General features: G+C 41.5%; 1 protein-coding gene across 2 annotated transcripts; it reads right to left on the bottom strand.

Moving 5' to 3' along the window:
- Positions 1–3,832: 3,832 nt before the first annotated feature.
- Positions 3,833–13,703, bottom strand: col9a3 (collagen, type IX, alpha 3). 2 transcript variants are annotated; one of them, XM_037241853.1, is made up of 33 exons: positions 13,384–13,703; positions 12,644–12,712; positions 11,497–11,532; positions 11,156–11,227; positions 10,989–11,042; positions 10,281–10,316; positions 10,152–10,175; positions 9,972–10,025; positions 9,660–9,713; positions 9,512–9,553; positions 9,378–9,434; positions 9,263–9,316; positions 9,151–9,204; positions 9,033–9,086; positions 8,912–8,965; positions 8,733–8,786; positions 8,610–8,663; positions 8,478–8,531; positions 8,342–8,395; positions 8,208–8,252; positions 8,073–8,126; positions 7,907–7,960; positions 7,531–7,584; positions 7,374–7,445; positions 6,999–7,034; positions 6,868–6,912; positions 6,762–6,794; positions 6,198–6,344; positions 6,066–6,120; positions 5,797–5,979; positions 4,934–5,011; positions 4,540–4,771; positions 3,833–4,451 (listed from the first exon to the last, which is right to left on the bottom strand). In XM_037241853.1, the coding sequence occupies exons 1-32, from the start codon at positions 13,447–13,449 to the stop codon at positions 4,587–4,589; spliced, it is 2,037 nt and encodes a 678-aa protein (XP_037097748.1). In that variant the 5' UTR covers positions 13,450–13,703; the 3' UTR covers positions 3,833–4,451; positions 4,540–4,586. The 2 variants fall into 2 exon arrangements, with proteins under 2 accessions (XP_037097748.1, XP_037097739.1); XM_037241844.1 differs by having other exon boundaries at positions 3,833–4,771.
- Between the last annotated feature and the right edge of the window lie 1,305 nt (positions 13,704–15,008).

Below are 15,008 nucleotides of genomic sequence, written 5' to 3'. Positions count from 1 at the left end.
AAGTGAATAATAAATAAACACATACATAAATACATACGACCGTGACCCCTCGTGAGGATAAGCAGTTCAGATAATGTTTTTGAACTTGTCCTTGTAGTATTTTCAGTTACATATTTGTATTCTGCTTTTATGTTTTACACAATGTCCCAACTTCTTTGGAATTGGGCATTGTACGAATAGGATAAGACGGGGTCTACTTTTCAATGGAAAAACTACAAGTCAAGATAACGGGATGCTTCAGTGAGTCAACCATGTGCACTTAGTACGATTTACCACAAGGGGGCGACAGCATTCCAGCACTTAATGACGTGAACGTCGAAATGAGATGGAATTATTTTGATTTGTAGACCATGAATGCAATTAAACCAATCTCTGCAACTGTGATTTAGATTTAAGTTTTTTTAAATTGCACACTGGTTTGTATTAGACAATTATATTGATTGGTTTAAAAATGTGTCTTTGTTACTATTATTTCTACAGGTTATAAGAGCACACCGCAGATACGACGATAAACAACTTTTTTTTTTTGAGTGAATGCGTTACAAATTAAAACGATTCAAAGCTGTATCGTTTTTTTTGGTTTTTTTTTTTACACCAAACTGACGCTACAAAGTTTAAAATTTTTAAAAGGTTGTCGAAGTGGAGACTGGAGAAGTAAGTAATGACTTAAGTCACGATATTGATGACTTGTTAATGGTTTTTAAATTTGTCTCGAATTTAGTGTTGTACGGTAACTGGCGGCCTAATATGAAGTTGCTGCCCACATATATAATATAAAGTGAAGCTAAAAAGATAGACGTTCATGACAGGCGTCCCTAAATTATAATCATTAGTTAAACTGTTGACTTGAAAAGTAATCTCGTTTTCACGAGTAAATGAGAGATTTGATCATTAACACCGAGTGACACCAAGGCACGGCTAATTTGGAGCAGGTAACATTTGAATTAAAATTACATTAAATGACTTAACTTTTATTGTCTGTTCTTCAAAAGACATCTCTAAATCTCCACCACGTTATGATTTGGATTCAGATGGAGCCATTTGAAATGCAGCAGTTTGATTTGATTATGGCGGACCACGGCCATGGGCGGAACTACCCTGAGGTGCCTCACAATGCTTGTTCCATGGATAGCCATGCCACCTCAAACTTTGGTCAGCCCAAATTGCAGACAGAACACAAAAACGACGCCATATTGTCTGCAAATGGGGACAAACAATATCAGAGGCAACCGTGTCCATCATCGGGTCTGGAAAAAAGGTCTGACACCCTATTTAATTATGTAGACATAACTTTGAATATATGATAGAAATAATACAAATATAATATAAATTGATATCTTTAAATAATGTACCAAGTAAAGACAGCATGAACATTCACCAAAGAGCCCTTTTCATCCTGCTTGTGTTGTCACATCTCGTCCCCGGTTATGTGCAAATTGTCATAATTTCTGTCCGTGTGCCTGTGTGCTCGCCCCTCCCCTCCTGTGTGCCCATGATCAGTGTGATCATTCCCTCCTGCCTCTTGTTACCTGTCGTCTATTTAAGTCCTGTCTGCCCCTCATTCCCTTTCGGATCATTGTCATCATGTTTGCTGTCGTTATGTCTTGATGTCTCCATGTCCTGTTGTTTTCTTGTCTCACGTTCCGGTCAGTCAGTCTAGTTATTGTTTTGTTAAATCATGTCAGTTTGCCGAATCTGTTAGTTTGTTTTCTCCAATAAACCCTGGTCCTAGCTGCATTTGGTCGCCCTGCTCCATTCCATCCATGACATGTGTTGTGTTTCAGTTTGGAGAGTACAGACCAGTGGTCTTTTGAGGGGCAGAATTCTGGAGAAGATCCTTTTACGCAGTACTGGATGGACTCCAATATGACAAATCCGATTCAAATCCCAGGTGATCTAGCAAATCAGTTGTTTGTTCCCATTTTCATATTTCTACTAGGGTTTATTAAAGTATTGTTTTAGAGGTGCAACGATTAATTGATTAATCGGAAACTAAGCAATTACTAAATGAATGGATAGTTATTTTGGATTAATTGTTAGATTACATCTTTTTAATTTAAAATTGACCAAACCATTTGAATGTCATCTTGTTCAACAGTCAATATGCTCTAACTGCTGTCATGATTATATTTGTGTTGAATCAAAATAAAACATTACCTTTTACTTAGAAAAACAATGATCGACATGTTACAAATCTAAACAGTATTTGATTTATAATTGTTTCAAATTGTTAGCACAGAAAACATAAATGAATGTCCTGTTTTTTGAATAAAGGGATAGTTTAATTGACAAAATAATAGAGATTAAAGTCAAAGTCTGCTTTATTGTCAATTTCTTCACATGTCAAGACATACAAAGAGATCGAAATTGCGTTTATTGAGTGTTCAAATAATCAGTTGCAGCCCTATATTTTGTGACATACTATTCAACTTTTGAAGCAAGTTTTTTGTGATGTTCTATTTATTTAAACATGAAGGGTGGGGCTGTGATTTCAAACAAAACCATGTGGGGAAAAAAATCCAATTTCATTTGAAGACCATATTTTCCTGCCTTGAATTGTACCCAATATATTGTAGTGGTTGTTAAATACACAATGTAAATATATTTACTACAAAAGCGCAATGAAAAAACAAATCAATATTACTTTAACTTTGACCCCTGGTGTATATTACAGAGAACAAGAAACATGCTGGCTACCAGACAGTTGGCCACCACTCTCAAGCGCAAAAGAGCAGCACCGAGAGGACATCACGCACAAAGGAGAGACACACATGCAGAGAGAGGGAGCGCCGGTTGGTGCTACTCATGAGATTCTCCAAGCATTTTCTTTGCAATGATAGATTGTGTGTGCCTCCCATCTTAGTTCGTGATGGAGTTACTCATTCAGTGCCAGTCCAGTTAAAATCGAGCATTGACGTCTATAGATGTCAATGGCAGTGAATGTGTTAAATGAGTTTGATATCTCGAGGTGACACAAATGTGCTCAAGTACAGATACTTACACTTTGCATTACGCACTGCCTCTGCTTTCTCGCAGGAAGAAGATCCGTTCATTGTGTGACGAGTTGAACCTTTTGGTGCCGTTCTGTGCAACAGACACGGACACCATCTCCACACTGAAGCACACCTGTGCCTTTCTCAAATACATCAGGGCAACATATGCCAACATTGAAAATGTGAGTGATGCCTCCAGCAAATGTGAACAGACAGTTGTCAGGGTATTGTGGGGAAGTGTTTTTTTTTTTTTTCTTTGGAGGCTGCGGTGTCAAGGAGGCAGGCAAGTTAGATTTTATTGTCTTGCCATAGGGTACCTCAGCTGATCCCAGAAGCCACCAAGCTCCAAATGTATTCTTTGTCCACAGTATATACCACAAATCTGCTTTTAGAACCAAACCCTGACAACTGCAATGTAGTTCAACGTGACAGTATATATATATATATATATATATATATTTTTTTTTTTTAACTACCTGCTGTTATCTGACACCCTTCGCAGGATTTTTATAGGTTTACTTGTCAGAAATCAAGCTGCCCTGAAAGCCAGTACCAGAGTGAGCGAGACAGAGTGAGTGTTCCACTCGGAATAGGTCAGTGACCTTCAAATACTTCATCTTGTGTTCTTTCAATCCCGTCGTGATCAAATGGGACATTTGTTCAATAAATTGATCGTTGTTGCATATCTGCAGGTACGTATCTTCACTGTTGTTCTGTTGACTGTTTGTGAATTTTGACACATTGTCTTTTGAAAATGTTCCCACTTGTTGTTTTCAGTTATTTCAGTCATACATTAATCTGTGTACAGCTTCCACTCCATATGTAGAGAAGAGTAAGGATTTACTGAAAAGTGGCTTTATTTGTTCGTTCTTACAACATGTCGCTGTATCATCTATCAAGCGTACATACAACAGTCACCCACAAATAATAAATAGCGTTTAATTGTTGATGTAAAAGTTACAGCACTGCTAGTACATAGTGGATGTGGTCATTGTAGAATCCAACGTCAAAAAAAAGGGAAAAGAACTGCACCTAAGGTTTCTGAATTTATTTTACAAAGTCTGATTTCGTCATCCACAAGTTTCATTTGGCATTTGATTCTAAAGATTCAACTTCAAATGTTACGAAACAAAATTAATAATACTAATAAAAAACATAGCCTGGGGTGTGTGTGGGGTGGGATTTCTCTATTGTCAGAGTTGACCATAGAAGGGGGGGCAAGGACAACATGTACAAGGGTTTTATTAACAAAGCACTCATTCTTTTTTAGTTCAAAATCTGAAAATATTTGGAACGATTGCTGATGTTCTCTAGCACGTTTGTCCATTCAGCCATCTTACTTCTGGATGATAGCCGGATTTCTGAGGGGGGGGGGCTCTCGGTTGCTGTTCTTGTTGTCACGTTGGACGTTCATCTGTTCCTTCGAAAATGTCACACTTGTCGATGTTTTCCTTCCAACTTGTGATATGCGTATTCAAATAAAGAGGAGATTTTTGTGACCACCCTAGTCATTAATTCCATCCTTTCCTCCCTTTTTTCTCCCCACCTTTTTTGTTGTTGGTTGGGATGGAAACAGGTGGCAGGAAGCAAGGTTTAATAGTTTTTACGGCTGGATGATTTCTCCGCAACTGACGCTCCCTGACAGGCTGACGTGTCACAGATTCCAGGAGGTCCTTGGTGCCCAGTCCTACCTACCCTGCCATGTTCTCCAGGCTCACCTGGATCTCCAGGAGAGCCATCACGGCCATCTTTAACAATTCCCAGGACTCCGGGAAGACCTGTGAGAAGTATACAGTTATTGTGACAAAGACAAGTCTTGTTGTATTTGGTTGTGGCCCAAACTCAGCTGAATATGAATATGTGCCACCAACTACAAATTTTCCTTTCCACTGTTGCCATGAGGTACCAGGGCTCAAATAATGTCAGGCCACATACTGTACCTTGGTCTCCTTGGTCTCCAACGGGGCCCTCGATTCCTTTGCCAATGGGTCCCTTATCACCCTGCTCACCAACGTCACCTGTTGTCGTAAAAGATTGTTCTTGTTGATCGTTTACAGGAGGATTATTTCGATATTTCAATGTTCAGGTTGATTCACACTGCACTGACAGTGTAGTAACCAAATTCTTGTGTATGTATTGCCATGACACAACTGCGTAGTGCCCAAAATGAAACATTTTAAATTTGGGTATCGCATGCTGTTATAACATTTGATGATAAAGTGACAGCAAGTAATTTTTTGCTGATGTCAAAATGAAGCTTCGAAACTGTTTCATGAACCAGTTGCTGTTTTTTTTTTTTTTTTTTTTGCTCCTCCAGATGGTGCTGTTGGTTTACAGAGAGGGCTTTAAGAAATGGCAAGTGAATGTACTTTCAGTCCAATGTTGAACAGAGTGCCATCTAGGGAAGTCAGAAAGCAAATTGCGATCCAGCCAACTCTCTCTCCAAACTGCTCCCTGCTCATCGTCAAGTGCACATGTAAGTACTGGTCTTTATAAGATTGTAGCTCACAGTTGACTAAGCTCCCCCAGATCCTACTGTGCCTTTACAATCAGATGATACCATTCCCTTTCTTTAACTGTTGTTTATTTTCTCCTCTTCATTCTAAGCAAAGGCAGGGCTTTCTGTTGTAACAGGGAAAAAAACATTCAAACTATTTGCTGGTCGGTCGCTTAGCAACCAGCGCCAAATTTGGCCAACCTTGCACTTTGCCGCTTGCTGTGTCTTTTGCGAGCTTTTCATTTTGTATTTCATTGTTTCTCCTGTTCAGCATACAGATGCTGTATAAGTTTTAAACCGCCATACCTCTGGTACCAGGATCTCCAAGTTCTCCTGGAAGGCCTCTGTATCCTGGAGGTCCACGGGAACCCGGGTGACCGACGGAGCCGGCTGATCCCGGCTGTCCCGGAGGTCCGGCTGGTCCCGGCCGGCCGACCATCCCTGGTGCCAGAGGTCTGCGAAGATTGGCGGCCAGTTGTGCAATCTGATCTGCGGGGTGTGGCAAGTCATCAGACAGTCAATTACCATCTTAGATTTCTTTCAACACCGGAAAAAATGTGAGCGTAGATCTTCACCATCGATCATCGAGCCGCACAACTCTCTGATGTGCTGTTCACTCGCGAGTTTACCCTAAAACACAAGAGTAAGATTAAGTTAGAGACTAAGTGAAACATTTAGTTTGGTGAGCTTCAAAATCAAGCACTTACAGGTACACCTGTCTTTCCAGCGATCCCAGGAAGACCTTGTTCTCCCTGGAAGCCCATTAGTCCTGGTTTTCCCGGGGGCCCTCTTGCCCCAAGTTCTCCTTGTGGCCCAAAGACACCTTTAGGTCCCAGCTCTCCTCGTTTTCCTGCCTGTTTAAGAATAATACATCAATAAAATAACTTTTTTCACATCTAGTGCTAACGTAAGCAGGGTCTAAAAATATCTGAAAATACATCACACGCCACTTTTTTTAACAAACAAAAAAAAAATCAAAGAATGCAGGAGCATGACACTCATCAAAGCTGTGCTTGTAATTACACAAATTGTTCTGCACCTTCATGCTACTCATGTCTTTCTTGTGCCACTTAGGCAGTCAACGATGCTGAAGAAACGATGCCTGTCTCTAATTAATCCCATTAAACCTGGAATGTGAGGCACTGGCTGCATACATAACAATAAGGTAATCGGCAGACCGGGAAAATAACACGTACTGTCATGTCATCAGATCTATTGGGGTGTGAAGGTTGGTTAGACATATTATCGACATACAAGCAAATGTTGCCCACCTGTCCTTTTTGTCCAGCTGGTCCAAAATGACCCTGGAAATAAAAGAGAAACCAGCAATAAGCACCCTTCTAATAATTATGGCAAACATTTGACGAGGATACTTACCGGTTCTCCGTTTTCTCCAGGCAAACCATCGCTTCCTGCTACACCCTACGATTACAACACAACATCACATACATTTGTCCGAACAACACAGTAGATCAACACAAAGCTTGAACTTTGACAGAAATATGTACCATGTCTCCCTTGGCTCCCGAAGCTCCAACCGGCCCCTGTGAGATTGGGTGGGGGAGTGGGCAGAACATAAATGAGAGCAATGTTGAGACATTTGTGCAAGAAGGTAGAGCGGGGACGGGGTGGGTGGTTATTGCTGCGGCAGTGAGGTGGGCAGGTTGTGGGGAAGGGGAAGTGATATAAAGACCATCTTTGTTCTGTGCTTCTTGGCTGGGGATGACTTGGTTTTTTAACTCTATCTGGGCAACACTTCTACTTTATTCCGCATCCACTAAGGTGGGGATGGCCTGGGTATTGACATCCCTGATATTTTGCAAAGACACTTATTGAGATCTATATTGCTTCGGATGTTGACCGAGGGTGTGCGAAGGACTCACTCTTTCACCAAACCCTCCTCGGATTCCTGTTGGACCTGGAAGACCTGGATCCCCCAAAGTTCCTGGGATGCCCTGCGGGACATGAAATTCTGTAAAATGACTGCTAATGTTAATTTTAGCAATAGCAACAAAAAACTGACATAGGGTTTGCAATGACCTGGAAACCTTTCACTCCCTGAGGTCCTTGGTTGCCTGCAGGTCCAATGCCTCCCTGTGGGTAAAACATACAGCTTACTAACTAATGCTAATGTTGGAATCAAAATGGTTAATAGGACAAAATGCGCTCTGGGTGTTGTTTGTATCTTTTTTTTTTCCTCTCCCGTGGCTCGGCACAAAGACTTGTTTGTCCAAGGATTCACCGGTGTGAATACCTCCTACAGTGCCTGGCCATCTATTTGTACAGACTCCACAGTCGCATACTTCTCAACCTGTAGCAGTGCAGCTCACTAACTTGCGTTTACAAAATTTGACAATGCTGCATAGTCTTAGTGAGTTTGGATGTTGTGCGAGTCGACGTATTGGCACAAACTCACAGCCAATCCTCTGGGTCCACCTATGCCTCTCTCTCCCGGTACGCCGATGTCACCCTGTGGGAGAACATGAACGGCTTGAGAAACCGGATGCTGGCTTGTTCAAACTTGAAATTAGCAACACGTCGGAGAGACTCAGTAACTGCCCGGCCGCCCACCAGATACATACAGGAATACCTGGCTCTCCAGAGGGTCCCGTCTCCCCGGCCTTTCCTGGGTCACCCTGGTGACAGAGGAAATATTTGTTTGCATGGTTCTTGCTAATGCTCAGCTTTTGTCAGCTTGCATATGTTTTAAAACTTACAACTTCTCCTTTGGATCCTTTGCTACCAGCCTTTCCTTGTAGACCCTGTGGAGGAAAATATATTCCCAGCGAACTTGTTTTCTTGTCAATTATTGGACGGAGGACACGCACACCAGAATGTAACTGTGACTTACAGGAAGTCCATTTGGTCCTTTTTCTCCAACTACCCCGTGTCGCCCGGCATCGCCCTAGCCAAACACAAACTGTGACTGTAAGATCAGTTTCAATCGGACCGTGGTTTGCTAAGATCACAAGAGGCCCAAACTGTACCTTCTCGCCATCCATGCCCGGTGTGCCATCTTTGCCATCTCTGCCAGGAATTCCCTGTGATCAAATCAGACATTTCCTTGCTCTTCTTTTATCGAGCACGTAAGAAAGCATTTTCATCAGGCGCTCACTTACGGGCTCGCCTTTGGGCCCGGCACCACCGACGGCTCCTTTCGGACCAATTTTACCCTGTTCGAAGCATGTGCGGGTTTACTATGTGATGTTTACAAAAGCCTCTACACCACATTTTTGGCTTACAATTTCTCCTTTGGGACCTCTGAAACCCTGAGGACCCCTTTCTCCAGTATCGCCCTGGAAGAATCAGATGAAACACAAGCAGCTATTTATTGATGGGACCGATGTTGACTTGTGGCTGTAGATTATTAGCTAAACATTTAAAATTTTCCAAAGTGTTTCAGAGCTAAAAAGAGACTCACTGTCTTTCCGATGAGGCCGGCGATGCCAGGTTTGCCTCTGAACCCCGGCAGACCCTACGCACAAACAAGAGCATAAGGCCAAAGAGAACACACACGAAGCTGATTCGGCGCTGTTTCTTACTCTGTCTCCCACAGGTCCCATAGGACCTGGCAAACCTCTCAGACCACGTGGGCCCTGAAAAATATCCACGCAGCATTATGAGACAGTCACCATCAAGAATCCTCTGAAATGACCTTACCTGTAGGCCGACTGTTCCTGGAAAACCTGGGGGACCTGAAGGACCAGCGTCACCCTGAAGACAAGACACTGAGTAAACCAACAAAGCGGCACCATCTGTGTCATGTACTCACCTTCTCTCCATCTTTCCCAACTTCTCCCTTATCTCCTTTATGGCCCGTGTGACCCTATAAGAAGAGTCCCAATATTCAATGCCGTGTTGCAATTCTTCTCGATATAAATACTCACCTTAAATCCTGGCATCCCTGGAGGACCAGGAGGACCAGGGGGGCAGATGGCAGGACACTGTTCACAAAAAAAACAACAACAATGAGTTTTCCATTCTTGAGGCAACTCATTCAGGTGCATCATTGATTACTTACCAGAAGGTCACCAGTGAGATCTTGGAGAGTACCAGGAAGACCCTAAGAAAAAATGTTTTTTCATGCATGTGCTTGACCAATCAATCATTGATTGACAAACTCCCAAAAAGTGGAAAAGTATGCAAATAGCCGCAATGTTTGCACTTACAGGTGGCCCGTCAGGACCAGGAGGTCCTGGAAGACCTGGAAGACCCTCAGCACCCTGGTGAGACAAAGGAAATTACAGTCACCTTGGATGCCCACTTTGTGTAGTCACTAGAGGTAATTATATATTTTTTTACAACACATCACCATTGTGATCTTCTGAAAACGGTTAACAAGGCATTGCAAATCCATCATTTTCATTTAAAAAAAAAAAGAAATCATTTTATATTTAAAGCAGTTTAAATTGATTTGTTACATCCCTGGCGTAGCGGAAGATCCCCTCGTATCAAATTAGTCATTTCGGATAGACACTCACCACAGGACCCTGAGGTCCGACTCCACCGGGCAACCCATTGGTCCCGGGTAAACCCTAAAAACAAAACACATCAAATGTGTCATCTTTCAACAGAGGACAAGCAGTGAGTGCATTCTTCCAGGATTCAAACAAATAAAATCCCGAAACCTGACCAGAGTATTAAAATGCTTTTATACTCACTGGAGCTCCCGATCTCCCTCTGCCCTACGGAAAATATAAGAAGTATTACCGGCGCAAGTTCTGCTTCAAATTGTGTCAGCCAGGGCATGCTGACTGAAGTCCTGTTCGATGTTATGTTGGGCTACTTACAGCAGGTCCAGGTGGCCCAGGAGGTCCGGGGTCTCCCTGTGGAGAGACACACCAAGTGTGATCAGCCACTTGAAATTGTGACCAAATAGTAAGAGTAAAATGACGCTAGAGTCTTAAAATAATATAAAACAGGATTACCCCATATCAGTGGCAAAAAAACAAACTCTCTAACTCTTCATTTAATCTTCTCCCAGCTGTATTTGTGAAGGCAAATGTCCAAATAATCACAGGGATGTTACACTTTGCTTATTGGCTGCATTCCTCACAAACGGATGCAATGTGACTTGTTTGCTTTGTTGTGATGTAGATTTGCGTACGCGACCAACATGCTCATGTGGTTTGCTAAATAAGTATTTGAAAGCAGACTTGGAGCATTTTCCTGAACTCGGATTGTTCTTTTGAACATTCATAATGTGCAAGTAGAATTAGGAAACACAGAGCCTCGATGGGTTCCTCACCCTCAGTCTCTTAGAGTGATGGGAGGGGTTAACATTCCGGGCCGGATTAGAGAAATAAAGCTGATTCTGAAACCTCATTAAAAGTGTTCAGACCACGAGGCAGAGCCTGCTTGACAAATCGAGCTTGGCAGAGGGCATGTGGGCAGGAAACAGACCTCTATCCTGATAAAACCTACCTATATACTATTTGGACCACAACTGATCTGAATTCATCTTTGCAATGTATCACCAACCAACAAGCCAGACTTACTGCCTCCCCTGGAGGTCCTTCCTTCCCTGCGGGACCATCAGGACCAGTCAGACCCTGAAGATAGATTTCATCATTTTGCATGCTCTCTTGGGATGTTATGTATTCTTGAGAAGTAAATAAGAAGTGATTCTGTTAAAGATTGAAAGCATTCCAAGAGGACAACATACGTCCACCCCCGGAAGTCCCGGCAATCCTAGTTTTCCTGCCACTCCTGGTATTCCTGATTTTCCTTTGGGGCCCTGCAACAAAAATAGAAAACATAGTCGACAAAAATATTTGTCCGTTTTACTAAATGGGGGTGATGTGAAATCAAAGATTTAGATATACTGTTTTCATAACGGCTTAAATAATACAGCACAAAACCCCCAAATCTGAAATCATAAAAAAAATATATATATGTAATTAATTAATTAATTCTTACAATTTGTTCTGGAGATTCAAACAGACAAGAGAAGAACCAAGAACTACACGTTACATGTAAAATACACATTTGATAACAAATACTCACAGCTTTGCCTGCCATGCCGGGAGGTCCGGACTTACCCTGTAATTAGGAGACATATCAGCTAAATAAATTATGCATTTTTTACAGAATGCATGATGTTAAATTTCTACATGCTTTGGGGGAAGAACAAACAAAGCTATAAATGGTCATGTGATCAAACCCCTCCGCTGGTTTTGATGGAGGGGGTTGAAGGTGCAGTGGAGGAGGTGTGACTTGAAACTCTGGATGCTCGCACACAGCTGGGGAATGTATGAATAGACCCTCTGTGTGCCTTCACCCGACTGCTGGAACCAAAATATCTACAAATAAAATACTCTCACATTGCCCCAAAAGGGCACATTCACAGACAGCGCTTTGCGCCAATAATCAATGTGTGTAGTGTGCAGCACTGTGCACAACTTCAGGTTACCGAGAATTTTACAGTTAGGTGGCAACTGCAAATGGCAACTTCAATACAACTTTGACAGAAGTTGTCCATAAAGTAAATCGATGCACACCGCCTGCCATTATTGGCATGAAATAATTGTGGGCGGGGCTGTGGGAGGAGCCACAGTGACAAAACGTTTAAGAGCAAGAAAATGCGTCTTGAAAAAGTGCAAAACAGGACTGGGAAGTATCAAGCTTACGTGGGATGTATACTTTAAAACTCACATTATATAAAGTTTTTTTTATATATGTATTTGAAGGGCCTGTCAGGAAACTGACAAAAGTGTTTTGTTTGATTTATGGGCGAGTACCGATACCAGGTACTGGTGCCGATACCAGCCTTATTTCGAGGTATCAGTACTTGCGACGGAGGCGAATACTGTTATCATTTTACTTAGACTGAAAGTAGAAGACAGAAAATAACCATTAATTTCATGTGAGTTTTAAGAAAAACTGCTATATTAGGATATATGTCTTTCTTTAAAATGATCTCTTTTAGTTGGAAATTTTATGTATTAAAAATACTAATGTATCAATACTTAGTATCATTTCTTGTGAGTTTTTAATAATCGAGTAATGGTATCAGTCTAAAAAAAAAAGAGCTGTTGAACAGCCCTAGTTTGATTACTGTGATAGTGGCAATGACAATTAAAATGGAGAGTTGGGCAGGCTAAAACTAGATGAGGTATTTTAACACACACATTGTATACAAAGGTCAACTCACATCAATGCCGTCCCGTCCAGGGGCCCCAGGCGGCCCTGCTCCCCCAGGAGATCCTCGAGGGCCAGGCCTCTGCAATACAAAGTAAACGACGCATCATGCAACCTGTCAGCATGCTACAGAATTTATTTTCAATGATGAGAAGTTAATGTGACTCATCCATTCATCTATGGTCACTAAAGCATGCAGAGATGAAAATCAAAATGAAAAAAACACATCAAATCCCCGATTCAGACTGGATTGGTCCACCGGGCTGAACAGAGGTGGTATTGTGTGAACTCCCCTCAACCTGTACATTCCACAGGTTGAAGAAAAACGGAACCAGGAACAGTACACCACATTCATTTAATGAATGGATACTTATTAATATCATGCACTTGTCAAACAAATGCAAGACCAGGGCGATGACATTACATGACATACACCCCTTACATTTTGTGTAGTTCAGAAAAGCAAATATTTCATGTCTCTTAGTAAATTAACTTGCTCCTTTCCTTTTGGCCAGAAATCAGCACCAAAATTGCACATTTATTTGAAGTTTAACTGACTCCACAAGCACCTGCTCTCACCACCACCAAATAAATCCCTTTCTTGCTATAAATGAACAATACTTGTACACGTAGTAAGTATTTGGTTGTCACCTATATAAATATTTAGGTCATAACAATCAAATGCTGAACCAATTTTGAATTTTGCAGCTCCGAGGGGGATAAACAACAAAGCACCACCGATGAAAGCCTTACCTGGCCTGAGGAGGACGTCAAAAGCTGGCACAGTAAGAGCACCCACAGAGCCGAGAAGGTCGTCATGACTCCCGGCTCACTCTCCCAAGAAGTGTTTCAGGCGTACAAAAAAAAGTTCCAATCCAGTCGCTGGTCTTGGCTCGCTCGCTCCCCTCCCCGAGAGTCCGACTGAGCCTTCGTTCACCTGAAGGAGCGCAGCTCCCGAATAACGTCCTCTTGGCTCTCCGATCAACCCGAACCTCCAGACAAGTAGGAAGGGGCTGAGCTCAGTCTGACTTGACTTGCTGCGGGTGAGGGGAGTGAGGAAGAAAAGAAGACTTGACACTTGTCGAGGAGGATGGAGAAAGGCGAGTGGGCGGGGCTAGAGCATTTGATCGCTGAAGATCCAATTTCTTGCGGTGGCGTAGAAATGAAAGTTGCGAGTGAGCATCATGTGAAATTATTTATTTTAAAGCAACCGAAATATGGCCATCCAAATTGTGAGCTTAATATTAAATGGCTTTCAAGTATGAGCAAAACAGGGCATCCACATGAGGCAAAAACAAATAGCAATTGTATCAATGTGTCAGAAAATATCTTTATTCAGCTCTTAAACAGTTGGAGGAAAAGTTACATAAAAAGAACTCAAGCTGTATTTTGTTATTGTTTTAAATCAATCCTATTCACAATTAAGTGCAAGAGTTGAGGGGCAAAAATACAAGCACCCTGGCAAACAGATTCCAAAATACCAAGAATCAAAATACAGATTTGAGCTAAGATTGACCACTTCTGACGCAAAGGCAAACATATATTTTTTGATACAATCAAGCAGTCTATCACATTTTTGGCAAGGTTTTCTGTTGTCCAATTCCCACACGAGTGAATGCAAACAATATTACCGAAGGATAACATTGGTGACAATAACTCGAAGAAATTGTTGAGTTCAGCGTCAACACAAAAACAGCTTGCAAAGGGAAACACAACACTTCCAAATTCAGTGCAAAAACATCTTGTAGAATGATATGACAATAAAACAGCTGGAAAAAGCATTTAGCTCAGGACTTAATTATATATTCTATCAAGAAATGGAATGAACGTAGTGAAGTCATTCTAATGTTATGATTCATTTTACTTTCATAACTTCATTCTTTTCAAATGTATGCTTTAATTTACTTGTTACGCAGTCGGTTGTTTAATTTGCTGGACTCATTAGGTACACGTGCAAAATGGGTAGCAAGATGGCGCCTTCCGAGCGAGTTGGCCTGTTTGTTTTTATACAGCTCCACTGTATTTTGCGGCTTTATTGTGCCAAAATCAGATTTGACAAACCTGAATGCTGCAGTGCTTTTATAGACTCCAAAATAAATATTAAGGGTGTTCAAATTATTGTTTCTGTTAGCATGGTGATATTTCCAGAGAGAGAATTTTTATTTTGTAGGGGTACCCAAAGTGTGGCAAATCTTTTTGTATTTTATTTGCATCAGTCCAATATTAGGAAAAGCATTTTTTATAATTAAGAAATAAAGAAGCTGCACATTTAAGTGGTGAAAAAACAGCAATGATTTCAAAGTGTCCGTTTACCAAATAATAAAAAAAAAAAAAAATGAAAATGTCATTCATGCAATGCATTTTAACAAAAGTGAGGC

The sequence above is a fragment of the Syngnathus acus genome, chromosome 2, assembly GCF_901709675.1.
Source record: "Syngnathus acus chromosome 2, fSynAcu1.2, whole genome shotgun sequence".
NCBI classification, from domain to species: domain Eukaryota; kingdom Metazoa; phylum Chordata; class Actinopteri; order Syngnathiformes; family Syngnathidae; genus Syngnathus; species Syngnathus acus.
This window is presented reverse-complemented; position numbering and strand designations above follow the sequence as displayed.

Coding starts and splice junctions, on each gene's coding strand:
- col9a3 (XM_037241844.1), bottom strand. CDS start 13,449: ATGACGACCTTCTCGGCTCTGTGGGTGCTCTTACTGTGCCAGCTTTTG. Junction 10,317..10,988: donor AAGGACCTCCAGGGGAGGCA/GTAAGTCTGGCT, acceptor GTCTCTCCACAG/GGAGACCCCGGACCTCCTGG. Junction 9,205..9,262: donor TTGGGAAAGATGGAGAGAAG/GTGAGTACATGA, acceptor TCTTGTCTTCAG/GGTGACGCTGGTCCTTCAGG.